Source organism: Lissotriton vulgaris, chromosome 12 (genome assembly GCF_964263255.1).
Source record: "Lissotriton vulgaris chromosome 12, aLisVul1.2, whole genome shotgun sequence".
NCBI classification, from domain to species: Eukaryota; Metazoa; Chordata; class Amphibia; order Caudata; family Salamandridae; genus Lissotriton; species Lissotriton vulgaris.
Genome location: NC_141700.1, coordinates 460,837,994 through 460,860,305, shown reverse-complemented (window position 1 = coordinate 460,860,305; position 22,312 = coordinate 460,837,994). Strand labels below are relative to the sequence as shown.

The window sequence follows — 22,312 nt, the reverse complement described above, 5'->3', positions numbered from 1 at the left end:
ATTCCTACCACTAGTGCCTTGTTGCTGGAATCGCTCTCTGTGGAACGGGGCGGGTATGGTTCTAGGGCGAACAGGAACATGGTCTGGAAAGCCCACAGAGAACCATAATAACTGAATGGCAGGATGAAGTATGGAATGCCCTTATCTGTCGTGTGCGGCATGAGTCCAAAGATCCAACAATTCGATGTGTTCATTATAGACTGGTGCTGGTGTAGGAGCTGGATGAAGGAGTTATTTACAAACTCTAGTCTTCTGGCAGACTCGTGTTCAGGAAGAGGGTGAAAGGAGTGTAAAGAAACAGTTGGAGAAGGTGTGGGCTGAGTGTCGTTTACAAAGGTGACTTGAAACGTGGATAAAGTATAACCAATCAAGAACATCGTTATGCTACATATCATCAAAATACATATTATCAAGAATCTCTTTCTAGCCATTACAGTGCACATTTTCTGGTTAAAGTTCATGTGTCTTGCAGGTCTCTCTACCCTCGGAAACTCCATCCTCTGGTTGCTGCCCGCGGCGGGAGGTTGCTTCTGCCAAGATGTGCGCTCTGTCCAGTCCGGGGTAATTCCCTCAGACCGACCAGAACCGTTGACCTAGGCGTCCCCGGCTGCACTCCTCAGACTTCAACCGCGGCCCTAGCAACAGAACCGGATGGCGGTTCAAAAATCAAAAATGAGCTAGTTCCCTGGGCGAGAGAGCTGTAAAATCAAAAATAGTTCATGGGAAAAAGGGAAAATCGCACTAATTTGATTATGTCAGTTCCTTGGTCTTGACCTCAGATTATATCGTTCTTTCCCAGGTACGGTGTGATCTTCAAACAATGTTTCGGGTTCTGTAGTGTCCAACTGCATTGACGGTGGCACAGATCCTTGCAAAATACAATCACTCTCTTTGTCGGTACCAGTTCCTTTTAATCGTGCATCGCTGAAGGGGACAAAGCGAGGTATGAACTCTGTCTCGGAGTCAGCAACTCCTTGCTGGACCCACCGGTCATATGGAAGGGGCAGCGGGACCCTTTTGCAATGGGCGCCGTGCACCCAATGTTTTTTCCCGTGGACACGTACTGCAGAGCGGGTAGATAGCAAGACCTGGAAAGGTCCGGTCCAGCGAGGCTCCTCGTTCTTTGTTCGCCTGAAGTTCCGAATTAGGATCCAGGAGCCAGGTTCGATGGCGTGGCCTGGACCGTCAGACGCCGGTGGAGAGGAGCTGTGGACCTGTTGATGTAAAGCATGCTGTTTAGTTGTCAATTCGTGCAAGTAGTCAAACAGTACAGGGTGCTCTATCTCACTGAGCCTTCTGGGCCTCGGTACCCCCCATATATTTGCTGGGCGCCTGAACACGATCTCGTGTGGGCTAAGTCCCAGTCTAGAATGGACAATCATCCTGGTAGACAGGAGTGCTAAAGGCAGGGCGTCTGGCCACTTGAGACCTGTGCTGGCTTGGATCTTGGCCAATTTCAATTTTAACGTGCCATTATAGCACTCTACTAATCCTGCCGATTGGGGGTGGTTTGCAGCGTGGAATTTCTGGTGGATGCCTAGACACTCACACACTCTCTTCATCACTCGTCCCACGAATTCACTTCCATTGTCACTCCAGACAATCCTAGGCATGCCGAATCGAGGGAAGAATTCTTTGACAAGGGCTTTGGCAGTTGACAATGCAGTGTTGTCCTTAAGGGGGGTACGCTTCTACCCACCTGGAGAAGGCGCAAACAACAACAAGGACATACTTCAGGTTATTGCACCTCTCCATGTGAATGAAATCGAGCTGCAAGACCTCGAACGGGTACGTTGGAGGCGCAAAATGACCAACTGGGGTTGGGGTTCCCCTACCGGGATTGTGCTTCAAACACACCATACAGTTTCTGACCAGATTCTCTGCACATTTTGGGATACCACTATTCTGCCATACTGGGGCCAACAGCTTACATATTCCTTTCACACTGATGTGCGCCATTCCATGGGCCATCGTCACCACTGCGAGCACATAGGCGTTAGGTAACATCCATCGCGGATGTTCTGACAGTTCGACCCAACAACCATTCGCATCCAATCTACCCTTGCTTTCTCTCCATTCATTCACCTCTTTCTCAGTAGCATCAGCTTGTATAGATTTCACGCTTTCGATGGTATCCTCACACATACCCACATCAGGGGTCCATCTGGCAGGACCTACAACATACATCCGACTCATTGTGTTCCTTGCAGTCTCTTTCGCGACCTCATCGGCAAATGCATTCCCTCGACCAACATCATCTTGAATCTTTCTGTGTGCACTGCATTTCACAATGGCAACTTGTAGGGGCAAGGTCAGTGACTCGAGAAGGTCGTGTACTAGCTGGCCGTGTTGAATCTTTGCACCATGTGACGTCAGGAACCCACGTTCACGCCACAATCTTCCAAAACTGTGGGCTACGCCAAAGGCGTATTGGCTATCAGTATACACATTCACTCGTTTTCCTTTCGCCAACACACACGCTCTTGTGAGTGCGACTAACTCTGCTGCTTGCGCGGAATTGTGGGGGATGCGAGCTGTCTCTACAATCGTGTGTAATGTTGTCACGGCATATGCTGCAGTCGTATCACCATTTGGCAACTTGAAACATGAACCATCAACCCATAACGCATCATTACATTCAGGGAGGGGAGTGTCCTGCAAGTCTACTCTCCCTTTTGTCTCTTCCTCTGTCCTAAAGCAGCAATCATGTTTTTCACCCTCATCTGTCTCTGCCGGAATGGGTAATAACGTAGCAGGGTTGAGTGTATCACACCTCTTTATGTGAATGTGACTTGCTAACAGTGTCAATTCATAGCTGGATAGTCGAGCACTAGTTAGATGTTGTGTTTTCGTCCTGTTTAGTAGGATATCTACTGCATGTGGGACCATAACGATCAGAGTATTATTCATGACTAACCCAGCAGACTGTCGAATACAGACAGCTGCTGCAGCAGTGGCCCTCAAGCAACTTGGTAATGCCTTAGCTACAGGATCTAGAGTCGCAGAGAAATAGGCACATGGGCGTTGTTTGTCCCCAAAGTGTTGCGTCAAGACTGATAATGCGCAACCTTCCTTCTCATGGACATATAATGTAAAAGGCTTGCTGTAGTCGGGGTTGCCCAACACAGGAGCCGAACATAATGCCTCACGCAACTCATGGAAACTCGTCTGACAATCTTCAGACCAAGGCAAAGGATTGGGTGTGTCTTTACGCATTAATGCCAGCAAAGGTTTGGCCAATAGTGAGAAGTTCGGTATCCATTGTCTACAGTACGATGTAATGTCCAAGAAGGCACGCACTTCTCTTTGTGTCCTTGGGACACTCAGTTCTGCAATTGCCTGTATTCTTTCTGGGGTCAGTCTCCTTCCCTCCTTCGATAAGATGTGACCTAAGTAGGTTACTTCTTGTCGACAAAATTGTAATTTGGAAAGAGAGACTTTGTGCTTCATGTCACATAAATGATGTAACACTGACAATGTCACTTGTTTGCAAACTTCTTCGGTGTCTGCGGCGATCAGCAGATCGTCCACATACTGAATTAAAGTTGTACCATCCTGCAGAACAATCGTGTCTAGTTGTGTTTTCAGAGCCTGACTGAATATTGACGGACTTTCACAGTAGCCCTGAGGAGCGCGTTTAAAGCGGAAGCTTCGTCCTCCTAAATTGAATCCAAAGATATCCCTGCTCTCCTCGGCAATTGGGATGCTGAAGAAAGCGTTCTTCAGGTCAATCACTGAAAACCAGTTGGCTGAAGCTGGAACCATTGTCAATAAGGCAGTAATGTCGGGGACAACTGGAAACTGTGGTACAACGATCTTATTCACTTCCCTGAGATCAATCACAAATCGGTACACAGGGGGCTGTGAAGGATCAGTACGCTTTAAGACAGGCAAAACAGGACTGTTACAAATGTTGCCTGTTGTCTCTTCGATGACATCTTTCTTGATCAGATCGTAAACGATCGCTAACAAAGCCTTTTCACATTCGTTTGATATTCTATATTGGGGAATGCGTGGTAACCTAACATTAGCTTTCAATGTTATGACATATGGCGCTATTTCCAAACGACCTACATCATTAGAACCATTCGCCCAAAGTACATCCGGAAGAGATGACAATTCGGTTGGAATATTCTCCTTTGCCAAATACATTGGAGAAATAACTTTTCTTCCTACGGTAAGCTTTGTACTGCTCCCGAAGGGGAGCAGTACAAAGTTGCATATAATCTCTTTAACAAATCCAAACCTAACAAGTTTTCGCCACAACCTGTTGTAAGAATGAGGGGTGCTTCTAATTCGCATGGGCCAACAGAAAGGGGCATGGGACTGGAGATCGGGTTTCTAACAGGGGCGCCAGAAAAACCTACTGAAACATTCATTTCGCCAGACAAAGGTGCGCCAGGAAGTTTTGAGTGCATAATAGAACTTTTTGTAGCACCAGTATCCAGCAGAAATGGCTCCGACACTCCGGATGTAATCACCTCGACATAAGGTCCATTCTGATCTACTGGAACTGAAACAACTCCCTCTCTTTGTCCATGGCTGTCCTAGCAATTATTACCCTCATTGTCGTTTTCTGCGTAATAGTCATCTGCATAGTACTGAGCTGACCTGGAAGACGCATTATTCTGTTGGTCAAAGCTATTCATGGAATTTTGAGGCGGAAAAGAAGTGTTATTCTGGGGGAAATTTCCACGGCCCCTACCCCTAGGAGCCTGTTGAACACCTCTACCTCTTACACCAGAAACACCAGAAACACCAGAAACGCCATTCAGACGTCGTGCCAGAGCTGGACAATTATTCTTGAAATGACCCTCTTCTTTGCAATAGGCACATTGATTCGGGCCATACGGAGATCGCTGATGGGAAAACTCGTTTCCTTGCGCGTTTCTCGAATACTGCTGTGGTTGCTGATAATTGGGCTGACTAGGAGTGCGAGGCGGATAGGCTTGCTGGAGAAGAACTTTAGTTTTTAACTCTTTAGTCTTTTTGTCTGCCTTATCTAGCTCGTCTTTGCGCCTATTTTCGTAGTACTGGGCTGTGGCTAAAATCTGCGCTGACGTGGACACAGCCCAAGCACTCTCTGAATCTTTCAATTTATTGCACAGTTCAGGAAGCAAATTATGTACAAATTTGTCTACAAACAATCTTTGGCCACCCTCGGTAGCCATATCCTGACCACTATGGTCGACGAAGGTCTCCTCAAATCTCATGAAAAAGTCAGACACATTCTCATCTTTCTTCTGCTTGCATGCAGATAGCTTGTCCCAATTTACACGTAATTCAGGCATTAACGTTTTCATGTACGCAATAATCCTACTGGGAAGTTCTGCTATTAAAGGTTCGGGTTTAGAACCACCGACTTGTCTAGCATCGGTAGCAGTAATGTTAGCCCATGAGTCACCTAGTTCTTGATCATGATCTGTATGACGAATTTTACTCCATAAAGGATGCGGAACAACATTCCCAAACAACATGTCTACATCCGCTAAATTCATTATACATGAGCTGGCAGTCTGTGATAACTCCTTGTAATACCCAGTTGGGTTTTTACGTGGATCAGGTAGTGTCTGTTTGAGTGCTAAAACTTCAGATCTTTTCCAGGGGACATGTACCCATACACGCTGAAAATGCGGCAGAATTGGTGGATTTACATTCGCATCACCTTCCCTCCATACTGGAGGAACCTCTCTCATGGGGTACTGTTGCGCCTTTTTCCTATCTGACACATCATCTTCATACAATGATCTAGAGACATTTCCCTTACTCCTATAGGATAACAATAAATCTATGGCTTTTTCAACATCGGCACCTACAATCATACCTTCGTAGAACTTAAAACGCATGCGGAATAATTCCTGCATTTTGCGCTTGAGATCGTTTGTCTCAAAATCTTCACAAAGATATACACGCATCTCTTCAAATACGTATCTCTGAGTGGGCGCATCCCACTGACGGAAAACTTCCATAACGGACTGAACATCATATTTAGCAGTGTCAGTAACCCATTTGCGTGCTAACTCATTTAGCACTTCTCTTTCCTCGTAGTCGGGCAGTTGACTACGCAACTGTCTACGTCCCGTTTTAGGGGTCGTTTTAGGCGACCCAAAGAAGGGTGAGAATAGACCAGTGACAGTACTTGCCACTCTCTGTCTGACAGAAGGAGAAGCTTGCGGCCAGGCAGATGCGCCAGAAAAGACAGGCTGATGTAAAGAGGAAGTCGAGGCAATAGCAGAGGAAGTCGAAGCAGTAGCAGAAGTAGTATCAGGATAAACAGGTGGAGCGGTAGGCAAAGTTGTAGGAGAAGTAGATGGGGTATGTAGTAAAGGCGGCGGCCCTTGAGAAGGCTGCGCCGGAGAAGTAGGAACCAGCTGAAGAGGAGCTGGTGTTTGTGCAAGAGCTGCATTTCGTGCGCCGGGGCGCGGTATTACAATACGCTTCGGGGGTCCAACAATACTCGATGTGTATGGGGGTGGTGAATTTAACAAATGGGACATTAATGAATCTTTATCGGGTGTCCCCTTCGAATCTTGTCCCTCATGTGGTAACATCGGGTAGCATTTATCTACTGCTAGTTTCTTGCTCCTAAGCATTCGTTCACTTTCTTGTTCTTCCTCATTATCCCTGTATGCAACGGCGGCTTGCACCATTGATATACCTCTATTATTTTTCTTTGCTAATTTTATTTCTTTCTGTTTGGCTTCTTTACGCCATAAGCGAAAAGAGTCAAACATCGCCGGCCGGGCTTTCTTCTTGAACAATTTGACCTCGAGGTTGTCTAATACTTCTGAGTCAAAACTACCATATTGGGGCCATTTTAAAACACCATCCTTGCGGGTGTATTTTATCCACACTTCATTATACGTGATAGGACCTACTCCGTGCTTTATATATAACTCATATGTTGAGGTTCCAATCGGAGGAACCGGACACGAATCCTCTAATCGGGAGTCCCTACTACAACCAAGACAAAACAAGTTTCCAAGTCTGCTAAGACCAGGCATCTTCGCTCACTAGTCTAGCTTCAAACTTCAAGGGATTATCTAATTATGATATTGTCGTGAATACACGAATCCCTCGGTTTTGGTGCTTGCAAGAACCAATACAAACCGTATCTCTGGGATACCAAAACTAAGAACCAAACTAAGGACTGGGAGACGCTCCACTTATACTTAACTGAATATTGAAGATCGGTGACGTCACTAGAAGACTCGTCTATCGTTTCGCTCTACCAAGGATCACTGGGTCCAAAACAGGGCGATAGTCAGGGCAGCAGTCCTTCGTAGCCGTCGGGACGCGGGGAACCTCGCAGCAAAGACCTTCGGAACCACGTCGACATACAGGGGTCGCTGAAGTGGCTGGCCGTCCTCTGGAATTTTCACACGAAGCTCCTCACGAACATCTGGCTTGGACCGTCACCGCTTGATATCGCCTCGAGTTGGGCGCCAACTGAGGTGCCGGGTTTTTAGAGACCCGGTGGTGCCAGGGGACCACACCCGAAGACCTCTGGGTTCTCCCTGTTCTGGACTACAGAAACACAGAGTCTTCTAGTTGAAGTCAGAGATCGAGGTTTATTGGTTGCAACCAAGTAACATGTGTCCTAGAATTACAACAGCACGGGCTGTAAGTTCTCAGGAGACTGTTCGTTTTTACAGAACCAGCCTTCTCCTTATATACAGAAATAACAGCTGCGGGCAAGAATTCTTGGGTTTATGATATGGTTATACACATATTTCTACAATAATACAAAGAGCGAAGTCATGCCGGTCAGCACATATTTTAGATGTCCGGATCGTGATGGATTACCCCGCTAGGCCCAGAATTCCCATCAGATATCGATGAAACACCAATAAGGTCGGGCACCCTCCCGTCGTAAAACTGGTCATAAACAAGAATCATGGACAGGTGTATGTGTATGGAAAACATGGTCTGTATGTAGTGAATGGTTTATGGCATGTTGTGCCTTGATGATATCTTACTCGGCCACTGGGCGAGGAGCTGCCCAAACAGGTTTGGCTGGAGGCAGTGGAGTCAGCTCGGCCAGGTCATGGGGAAGTCAGCTACGGTGGACGTGTCCTTTCAGATCAAACTCTGCCTTAATCAATTGACTATATGAGGGCAAGTCATAAGATGGATGCCGTTTACAAAATGGAGTCTGAGGGTTCGGAACGGAAACCACGATTTAAGGGTGTTAGCATCACTCAATCATGACGCAAATGCATAGGGATAATGTCCTAATCATTACCGGTCCGTCGATACCAAATTCGTTATGGTACGACGATATTTTGTGATACGAGTGTTTGGACCTCGATACCGGTGGAACAGCAGGGTCCGGAATTTCAGTACCCCACTGGTTCAGGGGTACTACCCTCCTTTGGCTGTTCCCTTGAGAGTGACATCTCGGGGCCTATCTAACCCATGGGTGTAGGATGTCCCGACCCTGGAACAGGATTGTATGGCCCTGTTGGCCGCTTTTGAAATTTTTACCTTTTTCTCTCTCTTTCTGCTTCTTACCGGCTTTTTTCCTCTGTCTCCTCTCCTCTCCTGGGTGTGTCAGGTGGGGGTCCTGCGGCCGCAGCGCTTTATGCGGGTTGGGGTGGATGGGCTCCTCCGCGCCTGTATGTTCCTGTTGAGGCGATGTGGGGGCCGTGGGCTGGCCTCATTTTGAATCTACCATGGCTTTAAATTTGCCTAGTCCCTTACAAGGTCTTGACGCTTAACGTTAAGGGCCTAAATTCCCCCTACAAGCGGAGGCAACCGTGGCGTTATCTTCTTCAGCATAATCCCGACATCATATTTCTCCAAGAAACTCATCTCTTACAAGCTAACGTGAGGCGCATGGCACACCCTAAATACCCCCTCCAATTTTGGGCTGCAGCAGATACTAAAACGGCGGGTGTGGCAATATTGTCTAGGAATGTCATCAGGCGGGGGGAAGCTAAACCCTTTAGGTGCAGGGATGGGCGCTTTCTTAGAGTAAGTGTGGGGATAGGGAGGCGCCTCTTTACACTGTGTAATATATATGCACCCAACCAGATGCAGGACTGATACCTCGGGAGACTCCTGAGGGAACACGTGTCGCAGGGCAACCCATCACTGATAATGGGGGAGATTTCAACCTAGTATGGGACCCGGAAGTGGATCGCAGCGAGACCTCGTTCAGTGGAATGGGGACTATGTCATCACCACTACACGAGCAGATAACAGACCTGGGGTTGTTGGACACGTGGCGTTACCACTCCCCAGAGTTGAGGGATTACTCGTTCTACTCGCATGTCAACCATTTGTACTCCCGCATCGACTATTTATTTATTTCTCATGCTCTGATACGAGATATGCTGGGAGCATCCATGTCTGATATATCGCTGTCTGATCATGCTCATGTTGAGTTGCTCCTGCAGGAACTGGCCGCTCGCCTCGCCCGTGATATGAGGTGGCGCCTGCTGCCGACTATCTCCGGGACCCAGCCGACGTGGAAAGCATACGGGCTGCCATTGACTCTTACTTTGCTAGTAATGACCTCCCGGAGACGTTCTTTCCTGTGGTGTGGGACGCCTTCAAGGCCACGATTCGGGGCCACATTACCTCTCTCGAGATCGCGCGGGCGCATGAGGTGCGGGCTTTGGAAGATAGCCTCTCGAAGGACATAAAGCAGGCTGAGAACTGGGATCGCTTGCGTCTAGGCGGCGGCTTGCTAACCTCCGGGGACAGCTTCGTCTCCTGCGTACAAACAGGGCTGAAAAATCTCTGTTGGCATTGAAGCAGCGGTATTTTGAGGGGGGGATAAGGTGGGCAGGCTGCTGGCCAGGCGACTGAGGGCACGCGCGGCCAAGGCTCATATAGCCAATATTCAGCTGTCGGACGGGACAATGGGTTACCTCAGAGAGGGAGAAATGCGAAGCGTTTTGAGCTTACTACACTGCATTATACAGGGCACCATCTCCGGACCTGGTGGCGGACGTCCTGAGTAGGTTTACGGGGATGCCGTTACACCCCCACTATGCAAAGGCCCTGGAGGGTCCTCTCACCGACGACGAGTTAACAGCAGCCATAAGGGATCTTCCTCTTGGGAAGACTCTGGTCCGGACGGCCTGCCCCTGGCCTTCTATCGCATGTTCCAATCACAGCTTCGGCCCCATCTTTTGCGACTGTTCAACTTTGTAGGAAGGTGGCTTCCTGACTATGGTTACCCCAGATTTTTTGCCTTGTGTTTAGCTGGTTTTCGACTTAGTTGGCCTGGTTCCCTGCTAATCAGGGCCCCAGGCTATATGCTCTCTCTGTAAAATGGATTCCATGTACCCTAGGTGCATAACTAAATTGGCTTGGGTCACCTTATCAGCCCCTGTACAGTGCACTATAGGTGCCCAGGGCATAGGTGCATCCAAGGCCTACCAGGGGCTGCAGCATATCTTTTGCCACCCCTGGCTGGCTATCCAAAATTGACACAACTGGCTGATCACTCAGCTGGGGCAAGGTGGTGTAATCACCCCTTGCTTAGATATAGTATGCCTATATCTAAACCTATCTGGACACATATATACCTATCAGTCACTCCTATGTCAGGCCTTAACAATCCTGGAGGCAGAGTGCTTGGTTTTATGTGAGATGGTGCTCTAGCATGAGCTGAGCCTGTCTGCAGCTGTCGGGACCAATTCCCTAAGCTGTTGCGGGATAATGCCATACCATATACTATTAAGTGTATTATAATCCTCGCGGTTATATGTTAACTTTGGTTTGGCTTTATCAAAACATGCCGTGTAAGGTGTCATACGATTTGGAATACTATCCCCTCGACAGTCCTGTCGACGGGGATAGCATTCCACCCCTCTAGAGGGAGACGACATGCTACTTTGCTAAAACGCGGTTGATTTTAAAAGGAGCCTCAGCACCACAAAAAGTCTGACCTCCTGCAGCTGACCGAAACTCAGCCAAGGAGGCCTGGACAAAGGGTTTCCTGTCACAGCGAGGTGTTACACCACCCCAGACAGGAGATAGTGGATTGTAGCAGGGGGGTTTAAAAGAAACCAGACAGTGCCTGGGAAGCACAAGACTTCCCCTTGCATAATCCGGTCAAACCGTTTCTGGGGCACACCAGCCCCAGTCCCAGCGCGACCTGGACAAAGGGAAAGGGGTGTAACCACCCCCTTCCTGGGTCCCACCCATAGGAGGGGACCTAGCCGGTAATCCAGCCCCCTAGATTGGTATAAGAATGGGAGCAGTACCAAAGCACTCAGATTATCCTGACTGAAACTTATGAAACGAAACTCTGGACCCTTCGGCATCCTACTCACGTAAAAGACTGAAGAATCTCCCTTGTGGTCAAGGAGTGACCACCCTGTGCAAACAGGCACCATCCAGCACCTCGACATTTGCTTTGTTGCAGTTCCCGCCAGAACTCGAGCGACAGAGATCGACAAGACCAAGCGTGCCTGCCTTCTAACAGCCCGATCCACAGTCCCTGCAGAGCTGAGACCCGTGGAGGCGATCGGAAGCGTGGGGCCCGCCATCTTGAAAAGACTACGAGACGCTGACCGTGCAGCCCACGAGTGACCCTCAAAGCTGTACATCGGGGTTTGAGAAGCCCCAGCCTTGAGCCTTTTTTGCACCGAAGCACACCCCTCTACACTCACCGAGTGCTGCGTAGGGCCATTCTGCTTCTTTTGGCTCAACACGTTGGCCCGGTCACTTGCCCGTTGGCTTGTGGCCCCTGTGCCGACGAACTACGAAATCTAACTTGTGATTCTGGTTGCTCCAGACTTGCACTCGCTCCTCTGAAAAGGAGCACCCGCTCTGACCCTCCTGGTCCGAGTGAGAAGTAATCTTCCAGTCCTGCGTGGATTGCTCTTGCTAAGTAAGTGTTGTTTACTCCAATCCTGAAGCTGACAGCGCCGATGGCGAGGGCCTTCGTGGGACAGCTCGTGATCCACTCCTGGACGTCGCAGATGCCCTAGAGTCCACGTGGCAGCGGAGAGAAGGTCTTAGACAACCACCTGATTGTGCCCGACATTGCCTGGTTCCGTCCTGGTTCCACCCTGGTCACTGCTGAGTGACCCAGACTCTGTCCCCTCTGCTTTCAGGTACTCTACAACCCCGATCCACCCTTGGATCACACCGGACACTTCTCCTTCACACCGCCTGCAGCATCTTCAGCTCCAAGCACCATCAACCAGCGTGACAAAACCCGACACTACGTCGCACCTGTGCACCCGCTTCCTGTGGGTGAGGTAACTCATCAACGCCGGTGTTCCCACACTGGTACACACCTCTAGTGTATGTGTCTAAAGTTTTATCTTGCTAGGTTAAGCGGAAGTCTCCTTAAACTATAACTTTATAACTTTTACGCACCATTGACTTTGCATTGGTGCATGCTTGTGCTTTAAGCGCTGCACCCGAATCCCGCGGGATTTTCCCGACTTCAGCATTGCTAGTCCCGACTGCTCCCAGCGATTCCCTAGGCCCTAGGCCTAACCACTATTCGATTGGTATCTCTTATACCACTTTTTAATATATGGTTTGCGTGGCCTCATCCATAATTGTGCAACTTTCATATGTTTAACTGTGCTTTTGTTTAAACGCTTGTGCCTCTGCACTCATAAAGAGTACAGAGGATTATCCTAGTAATAAATACATATATTTTTATAATATATACTTGTGTGGTGTCCTTTCATTTGATAGTACAGGATTGTGATTGGTAAAACAGCTTGCTTAACACGACCTCTAGAGTTAAGCCTTTAAGGCTGCTTAGTCCATGCTACCATTAGGATAGCTTGTCTATAAGGTTGACTTACAACCAGACACCATAAGGGATTGTTTGGACTGATACAAGGTGGTTCCAGAATTGGAAACATCATATATCAGGCCAACTTCTCACAAACTCCTTTACAGACGCAGAGGGACCGTCGCCTGACATGGTCATGGCGGAGATAGCAATCATTCTCAAACCCGGGAAGGACCCCACGCTTTGTGCGTCCTACCGACCCATAGCCTTGTTAAACACGGACCTCAACATTTATGCTAAACTACTAGCGAAATGCCTCGATCCCTACATGCCGGGACTAATAGAGCCAGATCTAGTTGGCTTAATCCGTAACCGGCAGGGGCGGACAACGTGCGGCGAATTGCGCACTTAGTGGGGAAAGCACACCACTGGAATATACCGGCCTGTCTCCTGTCGTTGGACGCGGAGAAGGCATTCGACCGGGTGGATTGGGCTTTTCTTCGGGCAGTTTTCCAAAAGATCGGGCTAGGATCATGGCACCATATCTTGCCCCGCAAGCCAGGATACGGGTAAATGGGCAGCTAACAGCACCCCTCTCCATCCACAGGGGTACGAGACAGGGGTGCCCCCTCTCACCCCTGTTGTTTGCCCTTGTAGTAGAACCCCTACTGGAGCTGATATGACAGGCGCCAGATATACATGGTATCCCCCTTGGAGGACGTGAGAACAAGGTGGCCCTTTTTGCGGACGATCTTATCCTCACTTTAACACGTCTCCAAGTATCCCTCCTGGCGCTGCACTCCAGGCTTCCGGCTTTAAGATTAACCATGACAAATCCTGGGCCCTCAATCTCACCATTCCGAAAGAGGAGATTCTCCTCTTGGAGGGGCTCGTGCCGTATCAATGGGCCTCCCACCACATTCGCCACCTCGGCCTCCAGGTGACTCCCTCTCTAGACACATGGACGCAAGTTAACTGGAGAGTGTAGGAAGGCGGTCCCAGAAGAGCTACGGAGGTGGAAGCCCCTGGTGATGTCATGGCTGGGTAGAATCAATGCCATTAAGATGTTGATCCTCCCTAAAATTTTATATCTATTTCAATGCCTCCCCACAGCTAGTCCGCTACATTGTATACAAGGCCTCCAACTCGACTTTACGGCCTATATTTGGGGCGGGAAACAACCACGTTTCTCTCAAAAGCTTCTTATGATGCCGCGAGATAGGGGGGGCTGGCCTGTCCCAACCCCGTGGATTACTATTGGGCCTCGCACCTTCGCTTTGCGGTGGAATGGACGGTGACGGAGAGTGAGAAGGGATGGTTGCATATGGATCGGGAGGTGACTGGGCTAACCATCTGGGATCTTGCATGGCTTCATCGGCTGACGCGCTCTAGGAGTGCCTACATAGCGGTGCCCACAAGAACGGTCCTGGACATATGGGACGAAGTAGCGGAGCGCAGAGGCCTCACGACGTTCCCCTCGCCGCATACCCTTCTTGAGGGGAACCCGCTCTTCCCGCCGGCCCATCGCACACGCGCCTTTGCCAAATGGGCACAAGAGGTCTGCAGGGTGATCTGTGATCTCTATGAAGGGGGTGCACTCAAGACCTTTACCCAATGTAGAGAGGAAGGGAGATGCAGCAGTGGGCTACACGCGCCTTCACCCCCTTCGAACGGCTGGTCCGTTCTTTTGATGAATGAAAGGGGCTGGTATCTCGGATCTATCAGATTCTGCAGCACCCAACTGCAATGCCCTCCCACCCGTATCAACGCCAATGGCAGTCGACGTCTAAAGCGGAAATTGCACGCTCGCAGTGGAGCCGCTTGTGGCAGGATATCCCCAAAATCTATCGCAGTATCCCGCAGTGGGAGAATAGCTATAAACTTATGACCCAATGGTATTATACGCCCCAACGCTTGCATAAGATGTTTCCTGCATCTTCTCCTCTGTGTTGGAGGTGCCTGACTGCATCTGGGGACTTCATTCATGTCTTGTGGGTGTGCTCATCAATGACTTTATTCTGGAAAGAGGTCCTTAGCCACATCAAAGGGGTATTGGGGTTCCCTCTGCCTGAGGCCACTAGCACAATCCTACTGGTCATCAAACCTGCTAGCCTGAAGGCGCTTACCCGGAGCGACTGGACTCTAGCGCTTCATATGCTAGGGGCGGCCAAACAGCTCATAGCCTTATAATGGGAAAAAACTGAGGCCCCCAAGTCGCTGCCTGGTTTGTGTGTTTATGGCATGTCATCACCATGGAGCTCTTCACAGCAAGGCTGCAAGCGCTCGATACTCGTTTTAAGGCTGTCTGGCAACCTCTGATTAAATATCTTTGTGCAGTTGAGCGTGCGCGCCACATGCCTACCAAGCTTAGGATGCTGCACCTCTTTGAGGATGCTATTGCTCCATCTGATCCTGGTAGATTGCTCCCCTAGCAACATTGCTTGCCTGCCTAAGTCAACCCCTTGAACCTTGGCCTTGCCAGCATTAGTTTCAGACTACGCCCTCTTCCCACCCGCACACAACACTCTTACTCTTGCTGCTCTGTCTCCTCCCTTTTCTTTTTCTTGTTTTCTCTTTCTCCTCTTCTATCCACTCTTTAGGTTGTAGGGCCAATCTTGGGCTGTCTGTGTTCAAACTTGCTCTTCGTGGTGATTCCTTATGTCATCAGTGAAACACTCATTTACGCGGCCGGCCCTGCATAGGGTTGTGGGCTTAACGCTGTGTAACATTGATCCTGTATTAAGTGTTTACGTCTGAAAAATAAAATAGATCTGAAACAAAAAAAATAATGATGGAGGGAAGGGAGTACCAGTAATTTAGCCCTGACCTCACCAAGGAGTGATAGCAAGTCAAAGTCTATGCATCAAATATTTTTATGAGCAGAACTAGCACCTGTACACAACAAGCAAAAGCGTAGAGGAATGTAATGAGGCAGTCACATATTAAGGGAGCAAGATTAGAGGTGCCTTGTGCATTCAAGAATATGCCTCATAAAAAACGCCATGCACTCACTCAGGAACAACAAAAACGTCAAGTTCCCATGTGAAAAATGCAGTCATAAATCCGTGTGTAGAACGTTTCAGGATCCACTCCTGCGAGGGAAAGATGGGGTCCTTCAGGATGCGTGGCAACTGTGTTTGAGAGAAAACTAACAACTGTCTGAGTGGCGCTAAGCTCCGACAGCGCCAACAACAGATTTTTCAACAGAGGAAAGGCACAATCTGTCCGCATGGAGCGCTGTAGGCCTGCATTCAGCTTTTGCGTGTCCGACACGCCCCCCCCCCCCCCCCCTCCCCAGCCACACACACACACGTGTCTTTTAAAAACTCTTTGCTTCGAACTCTATCCTTAAACAGCCCACCATTATCAAGTTCCACGAGCTGTCTATGCCAGCTGTCAAAACAAATTTAGTGACATCGTTGAGCTAACTCCATTTCACTTTATACTACCCGTTTTATAAATGGATGATCTATTGAGTAACATCTTTTTGCATCAAATATATTTCTGTTTGTTGGACGATGGCACTCATACTTTATTTCTGTATAACAGGATGTGAAGTTGTTTCAATCCACATAAAAGATGAAGCTGAGACTTATTCCTTGGACTATGAGAGGATAGAAAGCAACAACAACCACACTGGTGAGTAGCCCATATGCAAAGATCTGCTCTGTACTTTGCCTAGGACATACAATAGTAGGTAGAAACTTGCACACTGTAGTTAGTACAGAAGACTTTTCACTAAACCCGCTATAGCATGCCGGCAGTAGTGTTTGGAATAATACAAAAGAAATCGTTCTTGTTTAGATTTCTGTTTTGATCCAAAAGCAGTTTTAACTGCTGAAGCTATTGAATAAAATTGATCTGATGCGTTCATGTTGCAATCATTTGATTTTAAAGTAGAACTCATTTCTTCACATTCTTAATACTTAACAATTGGGCCTTCTTTGTTTTCATACAGTTATCACCTGATTAACCCACCAAGACTAAACAGCGGACCTAATAGTACATTTATCTTATGCGATCAGAGCATAAGAACTAGGAAGGATGCACACAGCATCAAACTGTATATGGATACTGAAACATCACCATGCAAATCGCATGAAGTTGTCTTGTTCTTGCTGCCTACCCACTACACACCACTCCTTTGTGCGTGCAACAGCCTTAATTCAACACTGTTCATGTTAGCTGGGTTAGCTACGCGTCCCTTCATTACATTTATGGTAGAAATGTCCCCTCTACTTGTGTAAATATATTTACAAATTACCACTGCTGTTGTTTTACAAGAGACATGTAAGGATGGTGTTAGAAATTAGGAAATATGTCAATATAAACACAATTGTATTCATGTTCTGTAGCTTATGTTATTTTAGGAGGTTATCTCTTTTTACTAGATACATCAGTGATTTATTTGCCTTAAAAATCTGGTGGTCCCCCTATAATATTATTAGACTGCCTTCATTGTGCAAGGGCATGCGTGTGTGTGTATTGAATAGGGTACTTTCTAGTCTAATGAAATTGTTCTTATAGGAGGGAGTCGCTTCATAAGTCTAGCAGCTCTTTCTGTTCAGAAGGCTTTATGAGCACATCTCATTTAATGTACATATCTGCGATAGTTACAGGGCATTAGTGGACAAGATTAAAAGGGCAACCCCTCCATGCTAAGTGAATACAAATAGTTATTTCATTAGGTGTTATTTTATCACTAGATCAGGAAGATAGTGGGGATTTTAGCAAATGATGGTGAGGTAAACCCTGCCTTAAGGGTTCTAATCCAAATGTTTTTAAATTCTTACATTTTACTTTTTTTTGTTATCCTCATTCACCTCAGACCTTAGTGAACATACGAGCTGCCCGTTCCGTTACTCAATCGCAGAGAAGTATAGGCTATTGGATGGGGACCAGGAGGAAGCACCCCGCCTACCGGAACCGTAGCATACGTGGATGACACTAACTCCAAAGTAGAGGGGGTGTCACTCTCCCAGTAGGTCCAGATGACCCTGGAGACTGTTTATGTTGGCAAAGAGCGGATGGAAAAACTGGGCCTGCCCAACAACACAGCCTGAAGAGTTTTCAAGGAGGCGTAATCATTGGACCAAAGTTTTCTGGTAAATCAATATTGATACATATACATTAATACGTGAATAAATAAAGAGGGCTATCAAGCCTCCCAAACCTAAGCATTGGACCAATTTAGTAAGAAATTCCATAGTGCTCTCTTTTTCTTGCCTTGAGTTCTACACAGATCTCTCCTAGATGTCAAAAGCAAAGAGGACAGAAAGTCACAGTGCAGAGGAGGAACAGCTTCTACCCATCTCCTTCATATTTCCTTCCTGGCCAGAAGTATAGCATAGAAAAGAAAAGATCTAGCATGGCCTGCAATTTCTCTGGATATTCCAGAAATTATCAAGATAAGATTTATTTAAATTGGGAGGCCTAGAATATCCGTGATGGTGTTCCCCACTCTTTCCCAAAAATCTGCTATGGCCGGGCACTCCATAAACATCTTGATCATGCCCCTTAAAAAGGACTTTAATGAATCTAATAATAATAAATAATAGCCCACCAAGGTAAGTAGGTAAGTGGATGACCCGAGATGATTGCCTTCACAATGACCCACCTGCCACATGGATCAACCAGAGAATCTAGAATGCGGGTTTTTGCTTGTTTTTTATTTTCATTTTGAAAAGCTTTATTCGATTTGTAGAGAACAAAATTGTAGGAAGGTACCTCCTGACTATGGTTGCCCCCAACTTTTTGTCCTGTGTTTTAGCTGGTTTTTGACATAGTCGACCTGGCATCCTGCCAATCAGGACCCCAGGCCTACTGCTCTCTCTGTAAAATGGATTCCATGTACCTTAGGTACATTTCCAATTGGTACTGGGCCACCTTATCAGACCCTGTAACTCAGGGCATAGGTGTACCCAGGGCCTACCAGGGGCTGAAGCATGTATTATGCCACCCCTGGCTGGCCTCCTAAATTTGACACAACTTTATTTTTAATATTTGTAAAGCGCTGCATATACCCGTAGGCGTCTTGGCGCTAAAAACCAATACTAACTCAAGAAATGTGAGGGGGTAAGCCAGTTAATTAAACAGATATGGGGGAGAAAAGAAAAGACTAATGAGAGAACAGCCAAGTTTTCAAGAGTTTGCGGAACTGAAGCAGTGTGACACTTTGTCTGATGTTAAGAGGCAGGGTGTTCCAAAGTTTGGGGGCCGCCACCAGAAAGCGTCGGTCACCCCAGGTAACTGTCTTGGTGCGAGGGACGACCAGTTGGCTAAGAGTGGCTGATCGTAAAGCTCTTGTGGGTTTGTAAGGTTGTAATTGGTCTTTTAGAAAATGTGGTCCTTGATTGTTAATTGTTTTGAATACAATGCAGAGGGATTTGAAATGAATTCTTTTTTGCACAGTAAGCCAGTGAAGATCTTTTATATTTTTGGAGATGGATTCAAACTTTGTTTTGCCGGAGAGAAGGCGAGCTGCCGCATTTTGTATTGTTTGGAGTTTTGCAATTACTCTGGTTTGAGCATTGAGGAATAGCCCATTGCAATAGTCCAGGGATGAAAGGACAAGGGTAGAAACCAGTGTCTTGATGGCAGAGTCAGGGAGAAAAGGGCGTATTTTCCGGATCATTTTTAATTTCAAATGTGCTGTTGATACAGTTTTGTTGGCGTGGTTCATGAAATTTAGTCCATCATCAAAGATGACACCAAGGTTCTTAACCTTCGAGGTGGGAGTAGGAGGAGTACCGAAGGTCTCTGGCCACCAACTGGTGGGCCAGGCTGGTGAGAGTGGACCAAAGATGAGTACCTCGTTTTTTTCCGAGTTTAGCTTTAGGCAGTTGGTAGCCATCCAGTCTCCTATTTCTAGGAGCCCTTTCTTAAATTTTTCAGCTACTTGCCCTCCATCCCCTTTAATCGCCAACACTAGTTGGGTGTCGTCGGCGTAAGAGGTAAGGCTCATCCCGTGTGCTTTGATGGTCTTGGCAAGGTCCAACACATAAATGTTAAAAAGTGTCGGACTCAGGGATGAGCCTTGAGGAACTCCGCAAGGAGCAGAGAGTTGAGCTGATTGAAAGGGTCCCAGAATTACAGCCTGCGTTCTTTTGGCTAGGAAGGATGCAATTAGGTTTTTGGCAGTGTGGCAGATGCCAAATCCCTGGACACAGTCGACCAAGGTGTTGTGGTCGACCGTGTCGAAAGCCGCTGATAAATCTAGCAGAACCAGTATGGCAGTGCCACCCTGGTCCCTGATTACCCTGATATCATCAGCGGCTTTAATCAAGGCTGTCTCTGTCCCGTGATGTTTTCTGAACCCAAACTGCGTGTTGTCGAGGAGCTGATGTTTTTCGATAAACTTGGAGATCTGGGTATTCATGATTTTTTCAATCACCTTCGCAATGAAGGGTAGACTAGCAATTGGGCGATAGTTTTTTAACTCACTTTTGTCCAGTGAGGGTTTTTTTAACAGAGGTTTTAGTAAAGTGTTTTTAAGGGGGTCCGGATAATTGCCTGAAGGCAATATTAAATTGCAAACCTGCGTGAGTGCCTGGCTGCATGACAGCTGGGGCAAAGTCGTGTAATCACCCTTTGCTGTAGATATAGTATACCAATATCTAACCCTAAAATGGACACACAGATTCCTATCAGTCACTCCTATGGCAGGCCTTGACAATCCTGAAGGCAGAGTGCTTGGAATCATGTGAGATGGTGCTCTGGCATGAGCTGAGCCTGTCTGCAGCTTGCGGAACCAAGTCCTAATAGCTGTTCCATGATAACGCATACCATATACTCTTAAGTGCATTATAATCCTCGCGGTTAAATGCTAACTTTGGTATTGCTTTATCAAAACATGTCGAGTAAGGTGTCATACGAATTGGAATACTAACCCCTCGCCAATTCTGGCGACGGGGTTAGCATTCCACCCTTCTAGAGGGACACGACATGTATGTAACTGTGAACCCCGGTTAAAGTTAAACGAAGCCTCAGCTCCACAAAATGGATGCTGCCACCACAGACACGAGTCTGACCCCCTGCAGCTGGGAGTCCTTCCAGCGAGGGGAGTCTGGACAAAGGGTTTCCTGTCAAGGGCGGTGCTAGCACCGTCCCAGACAGGGTTTTGTGTATCCTGGGTAGGCAGGGCTTTACAGGAAGGTGACTGCTGAGTGGCACCCCGGTGCTCACTACGCATAGGCCGGTCAGAACCAGTTCCAGGGGCACACCAGCCCCTGGCCTGGGGAAAGTCCGGCATGGGAGAGGGGTGTAACCACCCCCCTCCTAGTCCCACCCATAGGCAGGACCTAGTCACCGGGTCAGCCCCCTTTTTTAGTATAAAGATAGGAGCGGGCCCCCTGTTAAAATCAGATCATCTTTGGAATCAAGACACGACTTTCTGCGAAAGACATCAAGATTTCCTTCTTCAAGATTCTCCCTTGTGGCTATGGAGTAGTCACCCTGCATCAAGCGGGCACCATCCTAAGAAACACTGCGGTCTGCTGCAAGTCCTTCCTCCGGAATCCGACTGCCCAGCTCGACGAGACCCGGCTTCCCTGGCACCTCTGACCTCTACTCACCTCTACAGCAAAGCTGAGAACCGTGAGTGCGACGAGACCTCGAGGGACCGACGATCGCCAAGACTGCACGACTTCTTTGCAACAAGCCCACCGTGTGCTCCACTGGTGAGTGCTTTGGGGTCCGAGAAGCCCCAACCCTGAGCAGCTCCAGCACCGAAGATCAGCCCTCCAGCATCTCCACGATCTGCGTGGGGCCCTTCTGCTTTTGCCTGCTCACCGCGCTGTGTGGCTACTAGCCGGCTGGCTTGTGGCCTTCTTCACGACGCCCGACGACATCACTGCTGCTGGTCTGGTTGCTCCAGACTGGCCCTTGCTTCCTTCTTCAAGAGAGGCACCCCGGACCCTCCAGGTCCACTCCAGACGCCATTTTGAGTCCACCGCATGGGCTTGAATTTGCCAAGGCTTTGTTGCCCAATCCTGGGTCCAGCGACGCCGACAGCTTCATCCATCGTGGGACAGCTCGCTCCTCCATCCTGGTCGCCGACAACGCCTCCTGGTCCGTGAGATCTGCGAGCACAGCGTCACCCACTCACCTGGTCGAGGTGGCTACCATCCGGTGCCCTCCTGGTGGCCACTGACTACTGGCTAGTAGTTACGAACTTGGTCCCCTCTGCTTTCAGGTGTCATCTGTCTTCAAGATCCAGGCTTGGATCACTTCGAGCTCTCTTCACTGGTCGCCTGCCAGTATCTTCCTTCCAGGCTCCTGGTCCGTCTACGAGGATTCCCGACGTCTTTTGAGACCTATGCAGCTGCAGCCCCTGGGCTAGGTAACTTCGGCATTTCGGTGCCCCAGCATAGCCTCACTATCCAAGGGTCAGAATCCACTTTCGTTTTCCTCCTACCAGGTCGGGTTCGCCCGAGAACACTAACTTTGTCATTACTAGCTACCATAGACTTTGTCCCGCATCACGCGTGAGAGTGCACACTCTGCACCCGAGTCCCCTAGGCCTCCTAGAAGTAATCTGAAGATTCTATAGTCAAGTCCTAGCGATTCCTAAGCCTATTAGTACTGTACTTACCT

At 48.2% G+C, this 22,312-nt stretch overlaps 1 protein-coding gene across 1 annotated transcript in view; it reads left to right on the top strand.

The window, feature by feature from the left end:
• LOC147676777 (uncharacterized) overlaps nucleotides 1-22,312 on the top strand; it is a 471,331-nt gene that overhangs the window by 400,513 nt on the left and 48,506 nt on the right. Inside the window, exon 4 of the mRNA XM_086945210.1 lies at nucleotides 16,268-16,357. Coding sequence (XP_086801336.1) covers nucleotides 16,268-16,357 — 90 coding nt within the window. The remainder of the gene's footprint in view (nucleotides 1-16,267; nucleotides 16,358-22,312) is intronic.